At 42.2% G+C, this 20,647-nt stretch overlaps 1 protein-coding gene across 1 annotated transcript in view; it reads right to left on the reverse strand.

Moving 5' to 3' along the window:
- Window positions 1–20,647, reverse strand: part of Arid5b (AT-rich interaction domain 5B) — a 174,510-nt gene that overhangs the window by 132,618 nt on the left and 21,245 nt on the right. Inside the window, exon 3 of the mRNA XM_051153186.1 lies at window positions 12,014–12,239. Coding sequence (XP_051009143.1) covers window positions 12,014–12,239 — 226 coding nt within the window. The remainder of the gene's footprint in view (window positions 1–12,013; window positions 12,240–20,647) is intronic.

Raw genomic sequence — 20,647 nt, forward strand, 5'->3', positions numbered from 1 at the left:
AGAACAATGGGAACGGAACGAACATTGTCATTTTAAAAACAAGAGAAGAAAGGATGAAAAGAAAGGGGCACGGAGCCTGCATAGGTGAAAAGCCTGTATTTATACACACAGCCGTCACGTGATGGGTAATTAGCCAGGTAACCATAGTTGTGTGTGTGTGTGTTTTTCCCCCCACTAGAACAGTATATGTTTCGTCATGCTTTGAACTCTCTCTTAGTATCAGCATGACTATGAAAACAATGTTTTATTTCTTATGGAGAGAATAGGCCAGGCCCAGAGCTTTGTTTCTGCAGGGCTTAATAGAATGCTGTCTTTGTGAGCCAAAAAAGTAGTAGCCCGGCTTGTTGGAAGGTGGGGCCTGTGCTCCTGCTCCTCAATGCTTAGCAAGTAACCATTTTAAGGGAGCTGAGAATTACAAGAGGGCAGTTGCCTTAGAAAACCATGCATTAGATGCTGAGCTAAAGCCCATCTCGTTAATAACCTGCCACATAAAAAGAAGAAATAAGTAAAGAGGCAGATTACAAACTAGCTGATTAAAAAAACAAAAACAACAACAACAAAACAAAACAAAACAAAACAAAAAACCGCACGAAAGTCTGGACTTCTTTACCTCCCTGAAAGTTTTTTTTCTGTCTCTGCTGTAAACACTCCCTTGAGGAAGAGAGACATTAGCATGTATTGATATGTAAAGTTTGTCCTCAGTGCTTGTACATACACACACACACACACACACACACACACACACTTTAATGCCACTGCCAATCTTAGGATAGCCTCATCACATTTAAAAGTTCCCTCGGAAAGTTTTTCCAGAACAAGTGACAGATACTTGATTCCTAATGAGCCTCCCTTCCCCAAAAGTTCACAATGAAAACCCTCCAGTGAGACAGCCCCTCCTCAGCAGGGTGTGTAAGGAAGTGCAGTTAAAGAAATCAAAACAACCTTTGAATGTACAGAGGAGGCTCAGGTGGACTGAAAGGAGAGATTTCAGAAGAGGCTGATTATAAAAGCCAAATGTTTGCTCAGCCTGCTAGATACCGCTTTGAAGACAGAGCCCAGCATTGTAGAGCTCGGAGCTTTCCTGGGAAGATAAGAAAGAGGCATCTGCGTACACTGAGGTGCTCAGTGAGGTGGTAGAGACGCTCCGTGTGGTTAGACACCAACCAGGCAGGCAGGTGGGTCTCATGAACTCAGTGATCAAGGGTTCCAGGAGCTAAGAAAATTCTGTACCTACAGCTCTTAGAAGGGGCATTCCTATAGCTGAGAGGCAGAAGTTGGGGGGGGGGGTGTGGTGGCGGTAAAAGCACATTGGAGAATTTGGGAGGTTAGGGAGTGTTCAGGTTCATTCGTGCAGAAGAAGCTTACATAGGCAGGGACAGGGTTGGATAAGGGAAAAAAAAAAAAAAAAAAGCCCATGTTGGCTTAACAGTCTTGTGCACTCAGAGCCAGTGGCCTTCTTTGCAAGTGTACAAACAGCCATGGATGATCAGGGATCTGAGAAACTCAAAGAGCTGGTGAGAATGAGAAACCACAGAAAAGTCTAGCAATCATTAGTCAACTATGAGACACCTCAACAGAGAAACATTCCCTGGCCAGATAAAAGTGGATTATGACACAGAGGTATTAGAGTCACACCATTCTCTAGAAAATTGGGTATGGACACAGGCTCCCCAATAGTACATTTTATTTTAATTGAGGGTGAAGAAAGTGTCTAAGTACAAACCCTGGCCTGTCCACATAGAGGCACACATGTAAATGCCAGTGGACGTCCCCCTGTGAGGGAAGAAAATAGGCAATCGTGTTTCTCCTTTCTTGCTTTTCTATTTCACTGACATTTTCCCAGAACAAACACAGGAGCAACCAATTCAAATTACTATTATTTTTTTTTTAAAGGAAAGAGATAGAGGCTGGAGTTACGACAGTTCACTGGAGGGGTGTCTGCCACATCTGCGTGCTAACCCAGTAGGCATGGAGTTATGGAGGAAAGACGTGGCTACAAATGGTATTGACAATGAGTCAAAGTATTAAAAAATGTGTAGTATAAATTATTAAAGATATAAGCAAAAGAGGAAGCCTAAAGAAAGAACATTCTAGACTAAGCACAGCCCAGGGACTTTCAGGAATGAAAGAACTTAACCCTATATCATCAGTATAAATGAAAGTATCCGGAGAGACACAAATGAGGGGAGCTAATACAACCCGGCAGGTGTGCTTAGCCCCACTGTGCATGAAGCACTTCGCAAAGCCTCTGAAAAATCCAACTTGTGCTAAATAAATACATTTATTAAGATGGACTAAGAGCCCACATTTCAGCTTTCCATCACAGTGACCTGCATGAACCACAGCCTTAAATACATAATGTCGGAGGAAAGAAGGGAAGCGAATCTTTGACATTTAGAGAAACTAATGTTTTGCAATAAAATCGCACATTTAAAGCACCCTAGAAGACAGATGGGCTATTTGGAAGAACTGGTGTCTATGCTAAAGCATATTAAGACTAAATGAGATCAGGTATGGGCCTGTGTCAATTCACCTGTAGGACATTTCAGATTTGTGTTCTAAGGTGGCATGGGCTGTGATAGTGGTCTGCCCTGGGTAAACATATAATGGCTAGACATGAGAGGCTGGGGGAGGGGCGCAACAGAAAGGGTCATAATGACTTGAAAGACACTATATAGACTGGAACTGAAAAAGGGCAAGGTTCAATCAAATCTCCAAAAATGTACCTGAAGAAGGGTCAATCAAAACTGCACTTCTTTTTCAAGAGACATTTAACAGATTATGATGGGCCAACTGAACTTGATTGTGAATTGAATACAAAATGCCTCATAGAGGATGATGATTTCAGTGTCTGGTCCCCAGCCAGGGGCACCATCTTAGGAGGTTGTGGGAACCTCAAGGGGTGGGACCTAGCTAGAGGAAGTAGATCACCACCAAGGGGACACATCCTTGGGGTTGGACTGTCTTTGGCCACTTCTTGTCTGGCCTTCTGCTTCCTGGTTGGCTGTGACGTCTTTGCTAAAAGAACTGAGGCTGGATCCAACTCCTCCAAAACCAGGAACCAAGTAAATCTTTCTTCCCTTAAACTTTCCTAAAGACAGGAAAGTCTCTAAAATTGGGGCTGTTTAGCTAAATATAGAGAGAACTAAAGATTGTCACAAGGGAAGCAGGAAAGAAATGTTAACTGGACCAGTGTCCACTGAGGTCCCTTCTACCCTGATAACATTACAAAGGACTCCAGAGAAGCAGGTTCCATCCCTGTTCCCATGTTGGATTCCGGAAGGGAATGCTAGCAACCAGTGCTAAACACACCCCCTTGAACTTCTAATGTCACCAAAGGAAACTTGGAAACATCCCACTTTGGACATTTTTTTTGGTGATCCTAGAAATGGATGAGTTCCTATGAAGCTAAGGGTTTCCCCTAAGTACATATAAGGAACAAGAGGAGACCAGGAGTTGGGATTTGATGACAACTGAATCATTCTTTCATCTTCCCATCAGCAGGCGATCCCATAGATAGTTAGCTATCGTGAGACTAACGTGGCTCACTCATGAAGCCCGAACAAAAGTATGAGCTGGTTTCCTTCCCCATCATGCTAGAAATCGCCATGGAGACTGTGATTCATGAAAAGGTGCTGGTGAAAAGAAAGACCCTGAAACACCAATGGGATGGACAAAGCGCAAAGGCAAGGACATCAGGAGTCCAGAAGAGTGGGATGAGATAAACTACCACACTTGGTAGGACGAAGAACACTCACCACACTTCACTGGATGTGTTGGGGTAGGTGAAATAAACTGGAGGTCAGGCTGGCTTCCACACACGGATCCTTGCTAAGGCAATACCCAGTTTGCCCAGGTTGCCCCTCATGTGGTGTTGTGGTGTGCCCCCCGTGGGGACTCCAGCCATTGAAAGGCACAGCCTCATTGACAATGTTTCACAAAAGGCGTATTCGTAATTCGTAAGTAATGAGGTTCACCAAGTAGTAGCCTGCACTTGGTGATACATAGAAAGAAGAGCTCCAATCAAAGACAGGTAAGTAAACTTGAGGAGAGGGCAGTGGTGAAATAGCATTCCGTTCAATTCTCAGAGGTATAGGAAAGGCAAGACTGAGGGGAGATGCGGGGAAAGTCTGAGCCTCATTGGGCTTACGTCATATCTAGAGGCACCAGGGCATCGCCAGCTGTTGGATATCTGGCTGTACACAATGAATGCCTGGTGGCCTCTAGTCCCCGGAAAGCTACTCTGATTCTTGCTGTAGGATTCTTAGCAAAACAGTACCAAACAATATAAATGAATAAAACGGCTACAATATAAACACTCGAGATGCATCTTAAAATGAATAACCAGGATGGTGAGGGAGCTTAAAAACCACATCCGGAGGAAGAATGGAAAATATTGGGGTTGTTTATCTAAATAAAGAGAGAACTGAAGGCTGTGACAAGGGAAGCAAGGAAGGAATGTTAACTGGACCAGTGTCCCCCAAGGTCTCTTCCCCCCTGACAACTTTACAAAGAACTCTAGAAAAACAGGAGCCAATCCTTGCTCCTGTATTAGATTTCAGGAGGGAGTGCTAGTAGCCTGTGATAAACACACCCCTTGAAGTTTTAACGCCACTTTTTTCTGCTTCTCAGACTAAGAGATTCCCAGGTTCTTTGACCTTCTCTCTAGCGGACTACCCATCTTTAAAGGATGTATAAATGTAGGACATGTTGAACACCTTTCAGGTCCACAGGAATTCCTAACAGAAGGATCTTGGATAGGATCCTTTTTCATGTGGGATGACAGCGTGTGTGTGGAAAGCAGTGTCAACCAATGCCTGCCAATCAACTCAGACACTGTGAGGCTTGGCCAAGACCTCCTTCCCAGCTGGGTTCAGGAAACACTGATGAATATTTCTTATTGGAAAAATTTTTACTGGTTCTTTCCATCATGATTTCAGGATGGTTTCAACTATTTTAATGAGATAGACAAGGTGAATTTTTTTGTCTCAAATAAAATAAGTTATCTTGTTTCCCTTCTGAGTGGCTAGCTTGTGGCTTCTGATTCTTAGATAATATTCTGACAGTCTCTGTGTCTTGGTTGTAGATTTATGGATGTTTAAATGAATTACTAAAATGAGTTATTTGTTGTATGTGTGAACAGAAGACAACAGAGTTGGTTCTTCTATTCCATCACGTCCAGGGATTGAACTCAGCTCATTAAACTTGGCAGCAAGCCCCTTTACCTGCTGAGCCATCTTGCCAGTCCTTTCTTTTTCTTTATTGAGACAAAACAAAACCAAACAAAAAAATCAAACAAACAAACCACCCTATATAGCTCAGTCTGCCCTTGTATTGACTCTGAGCTCAGACTAGGCTTGAACTTGTGATCTTCCTACCTTAACCTAATGGGCTTCTGGGTTATCACTTTATGGTGTCAAGAAGCAACTCCTGGAGAAGCCAGGCTGATGCTGTAGCAGCTTCCCCGCGCTTAACTGTGTTGTGAGCAGACTCTGTCAAGGGTCACAGCGAACACACAATGCTGTCAAAGACCTCATAAGAGAATCCCCCAGGAGAGTAAGGATATTGTAAAAGCCAAAGTGTTCTGAGAGGTTGTGTGGGGGCTTCTGAGGTTATCCACACATGGAATACTGCAAACATATATCACCTAAGAACATTCTCAGCTCAGCCAAGGAACTGAACATATAACATATTTAACAAACATTTGCAGAAGACAGAAGAAAGGAGGCGGGAGGTTCTTCGTGAGAAGCCTCCAATCCTAGTGAGTGGATTAGACAACCCACATTCACAGTGTGTTTCTTATGAGTAACTCCCATGTTCTTCCTTTATAGCAAGGAGCAAAAGTCTTCGCCTTGGATACCCTAGGAGGTCACCAGACACTCCACACCCAGAGGTGACTACAAATGACCGTTTGTAGTGCCAGGCCCCAAGAACTTCTAAGCAACAATTCCAGTTAATTTTTAGCAAAGAACTTGAGAGGTACCTTATATTACTGGCCATGCGTGGCTCAAATTGTTTTAATAAAAATTGTGTAATTTATAATATGAAGGACAGCATAAGTGTGCAACATATTTCAATTGTGTTATATATATTACTATGTGTAATATTATGAGCTTAAATATGTAAATAATATAGTTATTAACCATCTATAGTATATTACATCGATAGGTTTATGGCTTGGTTAAAAGATAAGCAGGAACTTTATGCTATATATTATATATAATATATACAATATAATACGTAAGTGTAAATATATATGGTATATATTTAGTATATTAAGTATTATTATATTATTCATGGTATTATATTAATATAGTATATATCTTAATAATAGTATAATATAGATTATATTATAGTTTATAATAATATATTATATATAACAGTATTATAATATATAATATTATTTAGCATTAATTATATTATTTATGTATAGTATATATAATATATATTATGTAAGAGAAACCCTGCTCCAAGTCCAGAGAAACCATGACTAGGGGACATCAGAAACAAACCACAGTGCTAAGATAGTACCACACAGCTCCTGATCACATACAACTTCCATATGATTATGCTAACATGACAAAAATAACTTAGACTTCACTGTCACAAATGCTCCTGAAGATCCTAAGTACTTTGTCCTCAGTTGGTCTCCTCTAAAAATTCAACATCGAAAAGCAAGGTGTATATTACTATTCATTAAAACAAAACACAAAGAACCTGCATGCCATGATTTCAGGGCTCTCCAGACAGGGACAGATCTTCAGGCAGAGGCAGCAGCTTCCTCAAGGTGAATCCACTGTACCATCTGCTACCTACAGTATAGAGGAAGCCCCTGCTGGGGAGGGAAGGGGAGGCCACACTCTCTGCCTGATGGGAAGCACAAGTAGACGATTACCCAACATTCAATTCAGGCAGGTCTACATACACACACACACACACACACACACACACACACACACACACACACACACACACACACACCCTCTTACTCTTTCTCTTGAATTTATTTGGCCTTCCCTCTTTTTAATATTTTTCTTCTAAAGACATACTTAGAGACGAGACCATTCATAACTACCCATCCACAAACCACAGTATAATAATGGACATTGAGTCTGTTAAAAAAAAAAAAAGTGGTGGTGGTGGTGGTGGGAGCCAGGATGGAAGAAAATGCTGTTTTAATAACCTTGGCCTAAAACACATTTTGCTGTATGCCTCAAAGGGTTTCAATAAAAAAAAAAAAGTCAACCTGTAGAGGCATATTTTCTTGGCTTAAACAACAATCTGAGGCATATAAATGTAGACCAACTATAATGACATATTTATAGGCCAATAACGCTTACACTGCGGCTTTCATGCTTCACTTAAAGGAACTCTGTGAGAAACAGTGTTATATAAAATAATTTGATTTTTTTTTTCAAACGATAGCCCAAGGAATAAAAAATGCAAGTTTGCTATGTTTAACTGATAGTATTTATGCTCCTAAGTTGCTAAAATTTTTGTAAAATGAAATAATTCTTCATTTGACTACTCCCAAGTGCCATACCAAATATGGGTATCAGGTCCACTTTATTACAAAGCTAAGTACTGTAATTCTAAAGACAAAAATAAATAACTAGAGGCTTGTGCAGTGAATGATTTAATCAGTCTGATTCTTCTGGAAGAACAGGTTTTTGTGTTCGTTATGCTTATGAATAACACATTCCTTAACCCTTCTGTTTTTACATAGCTATTTTTCTTCCCTTAAAACGAAACAAAACAAAAAACCTTCAGTATGAAATGGCCTGAAAAAGTAACCCCCACCCCAGGAGAGCTCCAATTGGTGTTAGTTTTATGTGGAACTTTCTTTTTAAGGGACAAAGGCAAGGGGGGAACAATAAATGTGCTGCATCACATCGCAGAAATGTGTATTGTTTTAATGGTCCAGCTTTTTCATTATCTGCATCTGGAACTGCTGTCAGCAGTCATTTAGAGTCTTAAATGAAAACCCTGGAAGGTATGTAAAAACAAACAGGACACCCTCAAAGGGAAAGGTGATTTAAAGAAAAAAAAAACATGATAAGGCGGTGAAGGGGGTTGGAGTAGCAGTTGGGAGCTACCACTGGGCAGAGCTTTTCTTTGTGCAACATTAATTTGTTGCCAGACACTCATTTGTGTTGTTTTATTTTGTTCTTTCCCTATTCAGAAAGAGAGACAGGAAATGACACAAACTAGAACGGGAGGAGGGAATTTACGAACCCTGAGCAAGAGAAGTGTTTTTTTTTTCTTTCATTTAATTGGTTTTTATATTGGAAAAAAACCTGTCTTTAAGAGTCAACCTAATTCTTTCACTATTATTGATGTTTTTAACAGGCTGGAGGAACTTAGGTTTAAAAAAAAAAAAAGCATGCTGAAGGTTTTGACTTTATCCACAGAAAGGTGAGTTTTCCATTCCTTGCTCACTTCCGGGCTGCGGGGTGGGGAGGGTCCTTAAGCAATCTCAAAGTTCATCTTTCTTTGATGAGAACAATAAGGAACACTGTACAGAAGGAAAGGCCTAGCAAGCCGAGAGCTTCCACTAACAACATGGTATAGAGGTGGTTTTTGTGTGTGCGTGCGTGTGTGTTTGTGTGAGAGAGAGAGAGAGAGAGAGAGACAGACAGACAGACAGACAGACAGACAGACAGAGACAGAGAGAAAGAGAGACAGAAATAGGGAGAATCAAAGAGAGAAAGAAAGAAAAGTCAGCAGCAAATCTTCTGATTTGACAGCCAGAGAAAGAGATAGGCTGAAGAGAAAGTCTCTGGCACAGGACTGTGCAGGCCAACGATGACACCCACTGTGTTCCTGGTCTAAAAGTCCCCAGTCTAAATCCCAACAATGTGGATTCACAGACTTCAGATCAGACAGATAATGGAGACTCGTTACATTAAGGAAAGTTTTTCTTTCTCTTTGCACATTATTACGACACAGCGTGCATTCCAATTACGAAAGCTATTTGTCTCAAATTCCCCACAGTTCATACCAACCCAACAGAATTTCAAGGCCCTAAATTCTGTCCATAAAGGGGTACTTTACACTTACAAAAATAAAAGGTATGTGGTCTTTCTTGTCCCCCAAAGGCTCTCTCAATGAAGCTTCTTGTTGAGTATTTCCCTTTCCAAGCATAATCTCAGAAATGAGCTCTGAATCACACACACACACACACACACACACACACACACACACACACACACACACACACCATCTAGGAAGTCTTTTACCAGGCCCTACTTTTTGGCTTCCTCTCAGTCCCACAGAGAAGATTTGAGGGCAACTAGACATCCATTAACCAGCTTTTCCTTAGTAAATCTAAATGCAATTTGATTTGAAAACTAGTAATCTGCATTTTCAAGACCGAACCACCAGCAAGTACTTTGAATACTTAGCCAAACCTGTTTCTTCTGGAACCAATTGCAGTGGGGGTGGGGGTGGGGGTGGGGGTGCAGACTACAAAGTGAAGACTACAAAGATTATGGACTTTTTTTTTTAAGAATCCAAGATTCTCAAACTCTCTTTAGATGGAGTTAAAAAACTGGAAAGAGAGAGAGACAGAGAGAGAGAGAGAGAGAGAGAGAGAGAGAGAGAGAGAGAGAGAGAGAGAGAGAGAGAGAAAGCGCTCTCATTAATAAACTATCCTGTTGAAACACAGGACAACCCTGCTATAAATATTCTTGTTTACCTGTGTGACATCAAGCTTAACCATCTACATAGCCTTTTGTCCCCCACGGGTTTCCTGTTTAATCTTTTATTAGTAAAACTATATTTCATAACTAAAGGTAGAAAAAAAGAAAGAACCAGAGACAAGGTTTAATATTAAGGGAAAAAAACAAAAAACAAAGACAATGGCGATACAACAGTGACCATTGAGTATAGACGAGCAAGACAATAACAAAGCAGATTCATTTTCATTCAACATTTTCCACACGTCATAAAAGTAGTCAGGGTGTGTTGATAAAAATGGGACTGTTAGTGGTAAATATGTAAAGACTATTTAAAAATCCCTTGGCTTAGAAGAAAGAATGCTATGTTAATAGTTCTCTCTCATTGTGCACGTGACAGTTGGGCTGTGTGTCTAAAATGTCACCGTCCAAAAGCTACCAAAAATCAGCCTGGGAACAGTGGCTATTAAACTGTCGGATGGTCTTAACGATATTGCTCAAACAGCATAGTTTACCACAAACCTGAGTCACATGAAAGAGAGTCACTTCCCTGGTGTTATTCAGTCTCTCTGTGTCAGTTAAGAGAAATCATCAAGGTTTCTTGTAAAAGTTAAGTTCTAGGTTAAAACAAAACAAAACAAAACAAAAAACCAGGAAGTTGTCACATTAAGGCATAAACCCGGGCCCCTGAAAAATCAGCATCGTGGTAGAATGAAAGAAAAAAGATGCCTCAATATGTTAAAAAGTGAAGTTCCTCTTTGCATAAAGAGGAAATAACTAGTCTAACACAGAGGTCAATAGCTCTCGTCTTGAGCAACACTAGCAGAGTAGGGCAGCGAAGGCCACAGAGGGTACAAACAAGTCGAAACAAAGAGTGGACAGAGTCACCTAGTCACGGGGAGGAGTGACTGCTGAGGCGGGAGAATGCCTTCACCACGTGAGACCTCCCCCTATTTTTCAAATGGGAGGATGGGAAGATTAGACCATCACGTATTTACCTAAGGCCACACAGCTGAGGGGCAGAGTGGATGTTCCGATATGGCCAGAACACTCCAAATCTGGTCAAAGAGTCTTTCTAAAGAGCAAACACTCCTTTTGTAGGAGACCAGAGAGAGAGAGAGAGAGAGAGAGGGAGGGAGAAACACATCCCTGAGGGAGGCCAGCCCAAGGCCATCTCCCCCAGCAGTCTCTGGCTTGTTTTTATCTCACCCTCCTTTTGCTTCACGTTGTTTCAGACTTGGTATTCCTAAGATGTCACACTATCCACTTACAGAAGATATTCAAAGTCACCCTTAATTCAGTATTAGCCCTAATTAAGTCTTAGATCGTGACGGCACATAGAACCCAACAGGATGCTTTACCCAAAGACTGTTCTATAATATACCAGGCAACACTCATCCTTTCCCACCCAGGCATTTCCCAACTCATAGTCTTGGGCCCCATTAGAGTAAAAACATTTGTATACATATATGTAATATGCATACATATAATTTTTAAAAATAAAAATGATGTAGTGTAATGTTACGTGATATATAATTTTATTAGATATTATTCTTTGTATGTTTAGAGGCACATGTTGTGTTTGTGTGTGTGTGTGTGTGTATCTATGTATGTGTGTATGTATGTGTGTGTGTGTGTGTGTGTGTGTGTGTGTGTGTGTGTGTGCCTACCTGTGGAGGTCAGAAGACAGCATGCAGCACTGCTCCTCAGAAGCCATACTCTCCAGTGCTGGGATTACATCCATGCACCATTGTGTCAGGTTTTGTAATACGAATCCTGGGGCTCAAACTTAGGCCCTCATGTTCGTAAGGCAAGTGTTTTCCTATCTGAACCATCTCTCTAGGCCCTAATATATAAGTTATACACAATATATAATACTTTCAAAGAGTTTCATTATTTCTAAGTATGTATGTATGTATGTATGTGCGCACGCATGCGTGCACACGAGTGCGGTATGTGCACGTGAGTGCAGGCACCCTCAGAGGTACCTCAGGCATCTCATGTCCCTGAAGCTCAAGTTTCATGGGGGTATGAGCTAACCAGGACAGGGCTGGGAACTGACATTGTCTAAAAGAGTAATATGGTTCTTAACTTACACTGAGCACCAGCTCTCCAGCCCACGATATGTAACAATGTTATGCAATTTAAAAATAATATACAATTCTTGCATATTACACACATGCATCCTTACACACATGATATATATATATACATATATATATCACATTGCTTCATGTAAATACATGGATAATAAGGCTTCCAGGATAAGCTACAGCAAGAATGTAGCTCACTGCACATTTCCACACACTGAATTTAGAAGCAGGGGCCACACTTACCAAGATCAGCCTTTTCCTTGAGAACGTCTTTGAAGTTGAGCCCACTGTTGAGGGTTGTCTGTCTGTATTTGAGCAAAGCCTCCTTCTGCCCATTTCTTCCAAAAGGCTCTGTTTTCACGGGTGTGGCTCGGAGCCCACACCTCCATTGGGAGAAATCAGAGTGTGCCCATTTCACCAGGTCCTCCAATTTCACAATCACTTTTTCCGAGACAGCAATGACTTCATCCTATAAGAGGTAGGATGAACAGAAAACGTGACCCTGGGTTAGAGGAAGCCGAGCCATTCTCAGCAAAGCCCACCTGAATGCCACGGGGACAGTCTAACCTTCAGCAAGTGGTCCAACTTGGGACAAGCAATGTGCGGCTTTTAGGATGAGAAGTGTTCCAGGGACTCATTTCAGCTCAAAGGCTTTCCAGGCCTCTTTATTTAAAGAATAATTTATATGGCATGTTTGCTATGAGTTAGAAGGTCTTCAAAAATAGAGTAGTAATTCTAGAAGGCATTTTTAATGCTAGCCACAAAGCCCATCTGCCTATCTAACTCCTTGGGTGAAAGCTAATTTTTAGGTGCAATTAATTGCAAATGTGAAAAGTGAGGCTGGGTGACTAATGGTTAGCTTGTCTTCATATAAATGGCCTAAGTAAATCTAGAATTCTTGGAACTCTGACTCACCCCCAAATTCCTATGTTTATGGTACATTTTCCCTTGGCTTATACACAAATATTGAATTTAACTTTTGTCCTAAAAATTAAATAAAACTGTGATGTAATCCCCAAAGAAATACTTCATAAATGCTGTGCGCTTCCCAGTGAAAGCAACTTACACATTCTCGTGTTTCTGCAAATCTTTGCAAGCTGAGAAACGGGTGGACTTGTTTCTCTTTCAATACATATGGGGGGGGAGGGGACAGGAGTGGGGTGAGAAAGCCTTTGAACCTGAGAAAAGTCGTTGAAGCTTCGGTTCCTCCCAAGTATCATAAATTAGAATTTTAAGCATCTCTTTGCTTCCAGGAAACAAGTTTTCTGCCTCAGAATTAACCCAGCAAATAGTTAGTAGATATCTATATGAGGGACAAAGTGGGGCCTCGTGGCCTAGAGAGAGTCTCCGAAAACTTGTGGGTACCTCTCCCTGGCTTCTACATGAACTGACTTGAAACATTTGAGATTTCAACTTGAGGTGACTCTCTTTTCCTTTCTTTGACTGAACATTTTCTGAAGAAATCTTAGCTGTGAAAAACCCCTACAGCTTACAGAAAATTTCAAAATAGTTCTGACAAAACAACAACAGGAAGATGTCTCTGGGCTATTAGACAAAAAGGAATTCACAACGGAACTTGGCTAATTTTGCTGTTAAATACAACTCGGTCTTCCTTACTCTGTCTACACATGTGCAAACACACATCCCTTACCACCCCACACCAGATACACACACACGAGAGAGAGAGAGAGAGAGAGAGAGAGAGAGAGAGAGAGAGAGAGAGAGAGAGAGAAGAGCACAACCCCCACCCCCTCACATCACACCCACATACACAGACACCCACACACACTCCACACACCACATACACACACACATACACACCCTACACTTTATACACAAACCACACCCCTCACCTCCCCCACACATAGCCTAACCCCACGACAGCTCCAACTCAAACAAACAAACAAAAAAGAGTAAGAAGTGTTTTATTAAGATGATGTTTGCACAGTAAGGAACACTCAGTTTTGTTCTTTTAAATGTTTTAAGGTAAGAGGTAAATTTTGCTTTCCTTGTCTGGTTCAGGCCTGCTTCTGAAAAGAAAAAGAAGATTATTAAAAAGAGCAGTCACAAGGCTTCTCTCTCAAGAGCGGAAAACAAGACTGGGTAACAGGGTCCTCTCTCTTATCGTGATCAAATGTGAACTTCCAGTAAAGGCAGACAAAGTGGAAATTGTGTTTTACCCTCTCCTAAAAAAACAAAACAAAACAAAACAAAACAAAACAACAAAACCCCTCAAGCCTTTATAAACTGTAGGGTACATTATAAAATGCCATTTCCAGGGACTGATATAACTCAGTCACCACTACAACTTGTGGAAATTGAAGATCCCTGCTCATCCTGCCTCTTACAGCTATAACGTGATGATTATGAAATGTCAGAATTTAAAAAAACATCCAGGCTGGGTATTGTTTCAAAGCATATGGGAACAGCTTCTGGGATAGGAGGAGAGAAGGTTATATCAGGCACAGCACTTAGAATGTTCTGGAAAATAATTAAGTAGCATGGTATATTAGTCTCCACATTAGCACAGATGGAATTTGGCAACGTTTTGACCAAATAAGGCTTCCTAGAATAGACAAGTTTGGAGACAGTGTAACTCTCAAACAGCCCTGCGATCAAACGATTATCATTTCAACTACCAGTTGCTTCAGTTCTTTTCCGAGAAATGACATGACTAGCCCTGGCTGCCTTACAGCACCCGCCGAGCAAATAGTTTATTAACCAAGAGAAAAATACAATTCTTATGATGTCATTAATGAATAAACTTGTCTTTCAAGATTGTCTCTATAGATTTGTCTGGAATCTCCCTTCCTCTCTCTTACACACATGCACACACAGACAGAGACAGAGACAGAGAGAGGGTGGAGAGAGAGAGAGAGAGAGAGAGAGAGAGAGAGAGAGAGAGAGAGAGAGAGAGCGAGAAATCCACACAAACATAAATTGAAAACCCAACTTGGCATGAATTGTGGACACAGTTGTGTGTTTTACTGTGGATTTAGAAAGATGCTGCTGTCTCTCCACCATTGTTAAATGCTAGGATTTTAAAGGAAATCTGATAAGAATGGGAAACAACACACAACCCTCCGAAACAAAACAGCCCACGTGTACATGGAAAAAGTGTCGGGAAACCTTACTTTGAGCGCACAATAGCATCTGTCACATGTTCGTACTTATTATTCTGAGTCAGTGCTGACTAACTGTCGCATAGTGCCCGTTCTTGGGCAAGACTCTGTGTCTATGAAAAGAATTCCAATAAGCACATGCCATCGGCAAACTGAGAATTAGTGCTGACTAAATATCCCTGATTTATTTTACTACAACTCAGAAGGATCACAAAGAAATACACATTGTTACTTTGTTAATGGGCCCTGACTTCTCAATTAACCCAGCATTTAATCAATATTTATGTAGGACGTCTTAAGACACTCACTAAGTCCTTTCCCCCTTCATCATCGTTTTAAACTATTTCTGTAATTGGGATTTTTATTTCTATCACTCTATAAAACCATTTTGCTTAAGCATGAATTCTCCATCCCAAGGCCATGACTGGCCCCTTCACATGTGATAAAAGTAAGAAAATGATACACACGCACAAAAAAACCTAGACTTCAATCTTTTCTTATAACACAAATTAAGGAAGGAGATTAAAAAAAAAAAAAAAAAAAAAAAAAAAAAAGGAACAAGCAAGACCAAAACCAACAACAGAAACCACCAGAAACTGAACGACACATGCTTTCTTTTTTTTCAAGACATGAAATCCCCTCTAAACTTGGGGGTTACATCCAGTCTCCGGCCCCAGCCTGCTCCGTACAGCCCGAACACCAGCTATTTCAGTGGACACATTTTGAGTTGATCCATCTCCTCTCTGTACGTGATGAGGGAGGGCCCTGGAGGTCCGTGACACATCGCAGGGCTGACTCACCTCAGGGCTTGGATGACAATCTAAGTTTCCTCTCTGATGACTCGGCAGCCAGGGTGCCTGGGTTCAAATCCCAAGGCCTGGAATTTGTTGCTAGGAGAAACACTGAGCAACTTCCTTAACCTTCCTGGGCTTCAGTTGTCTTTTAAAGGGTCCCAGCTACCTGCCACAGTCATGGCCAGGATTCACTGCGTTGACACAAATAGTTTATCTGAGTTAGTCGTGCGTTACTGTTTCTCTATCTTCAAAGCCTTCCAAACTGTGATATGCAGAGATGGATTTAGAGGATTCACAGGAACCCACCTTCACCCCCCCCAACACACAGGCAGGCACACGCGTGCACGCGCACACACGCATGCACAATATATGTATCATTTGAAACAACGATGAGTGGAGGAGGGGATGAGTGTCAATGTGGTCCACATACGTAATGATTAATTACGTATTAGATTGCTGAGTTAATTGCAAAGCCAAGGGGTGTGTGCACGTACAGTATGTGTGTACGTATACTATATATGTGAACATACATATAATTAAGCAACCAGTAATGTGTTACATATATCACATAATTCCTCGCTTAATTATCTTGTGGTTAGTTTAATTACTGGAAGCAATCCTTTTTTTTTCCTAGTTGTATGAAATGTAGAGACTTTCTTCTTTGAATGGATTTAATTTCTAAAAAGGATCGGTTTGAACAAAGTCGTGACGCAAACCCAGGGGACATGTGGACATAGGAAAGGAAGAGAATAGGGTACTTAGCAAATGACTAAAATACGGCGCAGGCGCAGTGTATTATATCTGAGATTCTCAAAGCACAGCCTGGGGGCGCCCTGGGAATCCCTGGCCACTTCAGGGGATCTACAGGGTCCAATCTAAGATCACCACTACATGGAGGGTCCCCCCACCCCATTCTCCTTCAAGAGCGTCAAGGGCTTTCCCCAGGCCTGCAGCACATGGCCGGCGCTACCACAGAGCGAGCACAGATGTATTACGAAGGTAGAAGGGAGAGAGATTTTCAAAAGCTGTGAGACCGTGTAACTGTTCTCACTAATCCCATAGGTTTTGAGAACGTATTTCATCATGTATAACGTCCTCAAAAGTGTCACATGCTCACAAAATGACAGACTCTTATGGCCATCAAGATTGAAATCGCCCGACAAGAAATACTGTTTTTAAAAATACATCAAAAGAGTCGGGCGGTGGTAGCGGTTCACACCTTTAATCCTAGCACTCAGGGAGGCAGAGACAGGCAGATTTCTGTGAGTTCAAGGCCAGCCTGGTCTACAGAGTAGATTCCAGGACAGTCAAAGATACAAAGAGAAATTCTGTCTTGGGGGCCGGGAGGTCAAAAGCCCCTTATATTTTATGGTCATTATACTTTCTCTATTAGCTCCTGGTAACCACTGGTCCGTCATCCTGTCTTAAAGTGTCACTCATGTTCGACTGTGGCACAGGACTCCCTTCTGAGATGGCCTTTCTCACACAGCACAGTGCCTTGTGAGCCACCCATGTTGGAGCTTGAAAAGGCAGCTTGAATCACCGGTGAACGGTGTCCACTGGGTGGACAGCTGCAAAGTTTTGTTCAAGCATTCTCAGTCAGAGGGACACGTGGGATGTTCCAGTTTTGGTAATTACAAACAGAGCTGCTATAATTTCCCATGCCCGGGTCTTTCTGTAAACACACATTCTCAGTTCCCTAAACACCTGGGTGATGGATTGTAGGGTCTATTCAGTGTTGGAGCAACCTCCCGTGTGCTTTTTGGGATCGCTGGTCCAGTCTGCATTCCCAGCTACTCCTCACCTGTGCCATTTCTCGACAACGACACTGTCACTACTAATTAACTGTGTGCGCAGTGGTTTCTCACCTCTTTTCAGTTTCCACTTCCATTTCCCCATATGAGTAGTGACGCCAAAATATTAGTTCTCAAGTTCAACTTTTTTGTTTTTGTTTGTTTCTTTTTGTTGTTGTTAAATTTATATTTACTTTTTATTCAGTTATTTATTTATTTATTTTAACTTGTGAGCATTGAGTGGTGTCATGGCTTCTGGGTCAGGGAGATGGCTCGGCACTTACAGAGAGAGTACTTACTCTTCTCCCACAGTACTGAGCTTGCTTCCCAGCACCCACATTAGACACCTCACAAACACCTGGAAGTCCAGCCTCAGACCTCGTCTGGCTTCTGTGAGCACTTGTACAGACACAAATGAGTGCACACACACACACACACACACACACACACACACACACACACAGAATAATACAAAGGTTTGGAAAAACTAATGTCTCCTCGTGGAAGAGCCTTTCATGGAAGAAGTCTTAGTCACGTGTGTCTCCCTGGCTCATTTTTTTTTTTTTTCTATTACGGGTGGTGGGTTTTTGTTTTTTTGTTTTTCTTAAACCTCTGAATACTTTACCTAATCTCAGGAGACAGAGAATCAGTGTTTGTGCCCAGACAGGTTGTACTTTTTACATTCAGAGATGTGGCTTCATTTCAGGTTGGATGATGACCTTCCAGGTGACAACCATTAGTGTCACCTGTCAGCATCACGCTGTTATTTTTGTAATGGGTTCTATACTTTAATCATTTGTTTCACTTTGTTTTGTTTGTTTTTCGAGACAGATTTTCTCTGTGTGGCCATGGCTGTCCTGGAACTTGCTCTACAGACAAAGGCTGGCCTCTCAAACTCACAGACATCCTCCTCCTGCCTCTGCTTCTCAAGGGCTGGGATTAAAGGCATGCGCCACCGCCACCACCACCTGGCCTGTTTCACTTCTAATACAGTAAAAATCAACAGCTAGAGCTCACAAAAACAGATTTTCAATGACTCCTCTATACTTTTACTATAAAGAACCCTTCATGAAGAAAACCCAAACCAAACCAAACCAAACCAAACCAAACCAAACCAAACCAAACCAGAAACAAATGTTAAAAACTTCATTTCACTGAAGCAAGGTACTTTTTTTACTTGGGTTTTTTTTTTTTTTTTTTTTTTTCCCTTGACCACCTTGTAGTTTTGACTTACCATAAATTACCCTTAAAGTAAAACTCTCTCTGAGTTGAGAAGAACCCAGTGGGAGCCACACCCCTTACCTGGCTCCTCTGTCACACAGCATCTGTGCTGGTTCCCTAAGATCCACCTCCTTGGGGTAGGGGGCACAGATAAGGGCAGAGCTGTCCACACTTACGGGTGCTTTGCTGAAAGAGATAAGCTCAGGGAGCCCAGGTGTTTGATGATGGGCCGCTCTTTGGTCTGGAGTGAGATACTGTCTTTGAGTCCCAAGGCTGTTTAACTGCATCTGCATCTTTGAGAAGAGAGTCTGGAGCGAAGGTGATCAGCGCACAGATATGATGTGAAGGAGACCCCCCCCTGGGGGGGACAGCTGACAGGACAGCTGCCTGATTGATACCTTTGGACTCCACCCTGCCTTGCTGGGTCCTGTTTTCCTGCTTCCTCATTCCAGAGTCCGGGAGAAAATGGAGGAAACGTGGTCTTAGATCCAGACTAGGCCCAGATTTTCCTCTTCTGTGTTTCACTCTTTGAAGAAGTCACTCCCTGTGGAGTTTCATACGTTCACCTTGAAAGCCCGTGACTACATTCTAAAAGTTTGATTTCGAAAATTCAGTCAGCCTAGAGCTCTCCAGGTCTCAGCCTCAACTCCAGTGGACTACACAGCTGATTCTGCTAACAGTGATAGAAAATACCTCTTTGGCAGGAGGGGAATTAACCCCTCCCCCCAGCTATGGCTGACTTTTCTTCACTAGGCACTCTCCCTTTTCTTTCCCAGTGAATGCTAGCATGCAAGGCACAGAATAAAGACACCCTCTCTCTGGCTCCCTTACAGCACCCATGTGACCAAGTCAAGAGCAGTGGCGAAAGTTGAACCTTCCAGTTCTTGTCCACCGAAAGAATGGACATGGCTTTAGATTATAATGTTGAAAAACAGATCGTAGGAGCCTGGCCCCTCACAACAGTCATCACCTGGGACCATCTGTAGACCTTAACAAGAGAGGGGGAGGGGCAGGGGGTGGGGTTTGAACTCCCGACGCATTGAAACAACTATAGTGAATTTTGATATACACAGTTAAGTCTATGATTTTGTTAATGAACTCTGTGTCAAGAGAGAGTGGAGGACAGAGCCTCTGCCCTCCTACCATGTGTACCAAACAGCAGACCACTGTGGAGCAAACCTATAATCAACTAAGCCCCCAGGGCCATCAAGCAGAGGGTTCATCAGGGATGGGGGGCAGGGATGGGGGCAGGGTGGTAATGAGAGCAGGACCTGTTCCTCTCCATCTGCCATGAACATCTCGGAATTCACAACATGCTCTGTAGCATTTAAGACATGCCAGAGCTTGGGAATGCAAAGCATCCTTAATTCATGGTAGTAACTAAATGAACTGTGAGGCCAAACTAATAAAGAATGGGTCAACGTGCAGAGAAGAGACTACTGGCCTGCTCAGCCCTAAGAGAACCATGCACACCACACCCATCCCCTCCCACCCCCAAGGCTCAGGGCTCATCACAGAAAAAGGAGTGGAAAGATTATGGGCCAGAGGTGGCAGATAGCATCAAGGAAACTCCTTTCTGGCCACAACAGGGCAGTTGTACATCTGGGCTCACAGCTACTAATAATAGCATACACAATGCCTATGCTACCTATGCAGGCACAAGACACCCAAAAATCCCCGCATGGAAGTGGGGGCTGGGGGAGGCTATGGATGAGAAATCTACTACTGGCTAAGGGGTGATTGCCGTTTCATAACTGCAAGGGGGAAGGGAGAAATCCATCTTTTTTTTTTTTTTTTTTTTTCTAATAATGTGATGCCTGGTAGGTTGACTGCATACCAGAGAAGGCTCCACTCCTCCCAAAAAACTGGTTGAGCCTCACAAAGTGGGCTTGATGAGGAGAAAAAGTTCAAAGTTGGGCAGAAAGGGAAGGGAGAATGGTTAAGGGA

The sequence above is a fragment of the Acomys russatus genome, chromosome 11 (assembly GCF_903995435.1).
Source record: "Acomys russatus chromosome 11, mAcoRus1.1, whole genome shotgun sequence".
NCBI lineage: Eukaryota > Metazoa > Chordata > Mammalia > Rodentia > Muridae > Acomys > Acomys russatus.